The following is a 4,399-nucleotide window of genomic DNA, read 5'->3' as shown; positions in this document are numbered from 1 at the left end:
CATGACTCGGGATTCAGAAGTTGGTTTTCCTGCGGGAGCTCTGGCTCTCTGAATCCAGCGCTGTAAGACTTGCCTGTAATCAGACTTTCAGTAAGCTTTCTGTTGATTTTAAACAGTCCTCTCCTGTCGTCACTTCTCGTGCTCCAACAAAAGAATTGGGTTAATTTCTGACCAAGAGGTTAGAATCACCAGGGACAAAATCACCTGGACCACTGCTACACAGCAATAAACGACACCTATCGCTCTGTCCCCAGCACAGCCCTCGGACTCTCACATCACTGTATGGTCCATCTTATTTCAACCTACAGGCAGAAACATAAAGCTGCGAAGTCTGTGGTCAAAACAGTGAAGAGCTGGACTGAGGAGGCTAAGTCAGAGCTACAAGCCTGCTTTGACTGCACAGACTGGAGTGTATTTGGGACTGCAGCTACAGACCTAGACAAACTCACTGACAATGACATCTTATACCAGCTTTTGTGAGAATGTGTGTGCCCAAAAATCCTTCTGCATATACAACAACAACATGCCCTGGTTCACAGCAAGACTCAAGCAGCTTCATCATGCCAAAGAGGAGGCCTACAGATGTGGGGACAGGACTCTGTACAGCCAGGGAAGGAACACACTGACAAGGGAGATCAGATCAGCAAAGAGGAGCTACTCTGAAAAGCTGAAAGCTCAGGTTTCAGCCAATGAATCCTCGTCTGTGTGGAGAAGCCTGAGAAGCCCCCCCACAGAGTTCCAGTAGAGTGCATACATGGTCTGGGGTGAGGCTAGTCCTGTTGTTTAGCGTGTCATCCTTCCGCAGTCTCTTCTTCACCGCCCTGACAGCCTCTGTGGTGGGGATGCAAGTGAACAAGGAAACACCATGGTCTCTTATGATGTCACTTACTATGACCTGGATGACTGAGAATCTGCACAGACAAACAGTAAGAAATTGTGGCTTTAATAAAGTTTTCTAATAAGATTTTACATTGTCGAAGGAACTCACCTCTTCCTTGACTTTTTGGTCCATCCACTGAAATACTGCCCATCACATTAGCTACATAAACTTGGCAAAACTTTGAGAAACAAAAAAGTCTTGTCCAGGTCACATAGGGTGAAATGTCTTTTTGTTGTGTAAATCAAGCCTCTGGCAGTGCCCTTGGTTTCTCTGCTGGCTGTCTGAGATCTCCTACTGCGTTCTGACTACCAGCACTAGTGAAACAAGCATAATGAATGTTAGACTTCCAAACGGTGCCTGGCGCTGCTTGCAGTCTCTATATTTCTCCCATTTTCTGTCTGTTGTCTGCCGCTCCCTGGTGCACCTGATCCAGCTCTGAAGAGCCTCTGCATTTCCACATCACTGGCAGCATTAGAAGCAGCCCCTGTGGATGGCTGTCAACTTTGAGGATAAAAAAACTCTGACATAGTTGTAACAACCATTGGTTAAGTTGAAATATTTTTTTTATTAGGCCAATGGCTTCATTAAGTCACTGCCTCTCTCCATGTCCTCCACATGATGGAAAGGCGGGCCAAAGCCCTCCTTGTATGAAGGTGAGCCAATGAGGAACTGAGAATTCAGTTGCTTTTCCATTTCAATCAAACTCAGTTCCAGTTCAATCAATCTCTGTTACATAGACAACTATTCTGTCTTACATACACCATCATTCTGTCTCATATTCACTATCATGCTGTTGCTTACACATGACTATTCTCATTCACACAGACCATTAATATCTCTTACATTTGCTATTATTCTGTCTCACATTCAATATCATTCTCTTTTACATATGCTATTATTCTGTTTCACATATACTATTAAACTCGCTTACATGCTCTATCATAATTTATTAAATATACAATTTTCCCTCTTACATAAACTGTTATGCAAGAATATAATATATGCACATGTGTGCATGCAAGTGTGTATGAGAATATATGGTGCTGGCTGTGCAAGATTATGACTGTGCAAATGAGAGGGTATAGTAGTGTGTGTAAGAGTATAGTGGTGTCTGTGTGAGATTATGATGTGTGTATGACAGAGAATGAGTATGACTGAACATGTAAAATGTTATAGTAGTGTGTGTGTAAGAGTCTGTGTAAGAAAATAAGAATTGCGGCCTAAAAGGCCTCTCATATTCACCGGTGCCATCTTGAATAACACAAAGCAAGGTACATTATCAGGGCTTCCACACAAAGGAACTTACTTGTTAATCTAGGACATGATCCCCGATTGACATCACAGCCTTGTATCACTGAAAATGTCCTGGAAATTTATCTTTCAAAAAGAAATGGAACCCTGATGTAGATTTGATCTTGTGTGATCTGTTTTTCCTTATTGTGAAGCACCTTGCTACTCTGGTTTAGAAAAGCACAATATAAACAAACTTTTACTTACTTTTAATAATTAAAATAAAACCCTATATTGCTGAGGGGGCACCACAGCAAGTCCAGAGATAAGTTGAACTCAATAGATAGAAGAAAACCTTCAGAAACAATGTAAGGGCAAAGGTAAGCCTTTGGTAGCCAACTGATAATCCATGCACCTAGAAGCCTAAAGGTTTTAATAAGTATAGGAAAATGCATGCTTTAAAGTTGTTTCATGGGTAGTTTTAATTATTTTGACTGATTGAAGCCATGAATTGACATACATTTTAGAGCATTAGCTCATCAGTCTAATAAAAAAATCCATGTATTATTGTGATCCAAATACGCCAAACTATTAGCTGGAGAATTTGTGGCCTTAAAAGAAAGTTTATTTTGTATCCTTCATCTACCTTTATGTTGTTGTATATTCACCAGGCATGTATTGGATGATTAAAGGATTATTTTTGTTCCATTTGTACATTATAATTCCACATCAACAGAGTGATGATGCCACTTTACAGAGCAAGTAAGGAGGGACATTAGTTTCTAAGTGAGAGAGAATGTTAGAGGAGGGAAAACACAGCAACTAAAGTTATATCAGAGCCAGCTTAGGTCCGAGAGCTGCCAGAGCTCAGCAGTTTATCCTCTCCTCCTCTCTATGATGATGCAGGAAGCTGAACTCTGTTTTCCACAACTCAACACCTCCTGTATGAAGCCAAAGCATCCTCTCTCTGAAACTGTGTCTATTTACATTGTACTATCGTCCATCTCTCTGTTCACTGCAGTTCTTAACCTGCTGGTCATCATTTCCATCTCCCACTTCAAGTACTTACATATTTAACCACTTTATGAAAATGTAGCTGTATAAAACTAAATGATTGTGAAAAATATTTTTCATGTTTTTGAATTAGTCAATTTATATAGTTTTTATATTTTGAAATACTAATTGCTACTACAAATAATGATAAGTATGTTACTGTCTGTCCTCTCCAGGCAGCTCCACAGCCCCACCAACCTCCTCATCCTGTCTCTGGCTATATCAGATTTCTTTGTCAGCTTCCTCCTGATGTTTCAAATTATGCTCATAGACGGCTGCTGGTACCTCGGTGACACTATGTGTTTGTTGTACTGTGTTTTATCTTACATTATTAGCTTTTCCTCAGTAGGAACCATGGTGCTCATATCAGTTGACCGCTATGTGGCCATTTGTGACCCTCTGCATTACTCCACCAAAGTCACTTCTGAAAGAGTTCAAATCTGTGTTTCAGTGTGTTGGTTCATTTCTCTCTTCTACCTCATTGTGCAAATTAAAGATAACCTGAATCAACCAGGCAGATATAATTCTTGTATTGGGGAGTGTGTGATAGTCTTGAACTTAACAGAGCGACTTACAGATCTTATTTCAACCTTTATCATTCCCATTACAGTGATCATAGTTCTGTATATGAGAGTGTTTGTGGTGGCTGTGTCTCAGGCTCGTGCCATGAGGTCTCACATTGCAGCTGTCACACTTAAGAGTTCAGTCAGTGCTAAGAAATCTGAGCTGAAAGCAGCCAGGACTCTTGGTGTTGTTATAGTTGTGTTTCTATTATGCATCTGCCCATATTTCTGTACCACACTTATAGGCGAGCTTACCTTGCTCAACACCTCATCTGCTGGATTTGTAATATGTCTGGTTTATTTTAACTCCTGTCTAAACCCTATAATATATGCCCTGTTCTATCCCTGGTTCAGAAAATCTATCAAACTTGTTATTACACTTCAAATTCTGAAGCCTGGTTCCAGTCAGACCAACATACTGTAAAGAGTCAGTGTGGAGTGACTGAAATGAGGCCTTTACTCTGTTAAAGAAAATCTCTTTGAGTGTGTTAATGCTGAGTCAACCATTTAAATGACCTGGAAATCAAGCCAAGTAAAAAAAGTGCTACTGGTATCCAATATGCTTCCCAGAGAAGCTGTTAACTAACAACACTTAGGCCATCTCAACAATCTTTGTTTTTGGTTCTTTTAGTCTTTGCACTGTCTTTATCAAAACTCTAGAGTCAGTTATCTG

At 40.4% G+C, this 4,399-nt stretch overlaps 1 protein-coding gene across 1 annotated transcript; it reads left to right on the top strand.

The window, feature by feature from the left end:
- The first annotated feature begins 3,007 nt into the window (after window positions 1–3,007).
- Window positions 3,008–4,150, top strand: LOC109952981 (trace amine-associated receptor 13c-like). Its single transcript, XM_020588309.1, has 2 exons — window positions 3,008–3,171; window positions 3,340–4,150. Exons 1-2 carry the CDS (start codon window positions 3,008–3,010, stop codon window positions 4,148–4,150), a joined length of 975 nt encoding a protein of 324 aa, XP_020443965.1.
- Window positions 4,151–4,399: the final 249 nt, after the last annotated feature.

Source organism: Monopterus albus, unplaced genomic scaffold (assembly GCF_001952655.1).
Source record: "Monopterus albus unplaced genomic scaffold, M_albus_1.0 scaffold526.1, whole genome shotgun sequence".
NCBI lineage: Eukaryota > Metazoa > Chordata > Actinopteri > Synbranchiformes > Synbranchidae > Monopterus > Monopterus albus.
Note: the sequence above shows the minus strand (reverse complement) of the source record. Positions and strands in the feature narration are given on the sequence as shown.

Bases quoted from the DNA above. Each gene is read 5' to 3' on its own strand.
- LOC109952981 (XM_020588309.1), top strand. From the start codon at position 3,008: ATGATGCAGGAAGCTGAACTCTGTTTTCCACAACTCAACACCTCCTGT. The intron at 3,172-3,339 runs GTACTTACATAT...TGTCCTCTCCAG, and splicing joins ATTTCCATCTCCCACTTCAA to GCAGCTCCACAGCCCCACCA.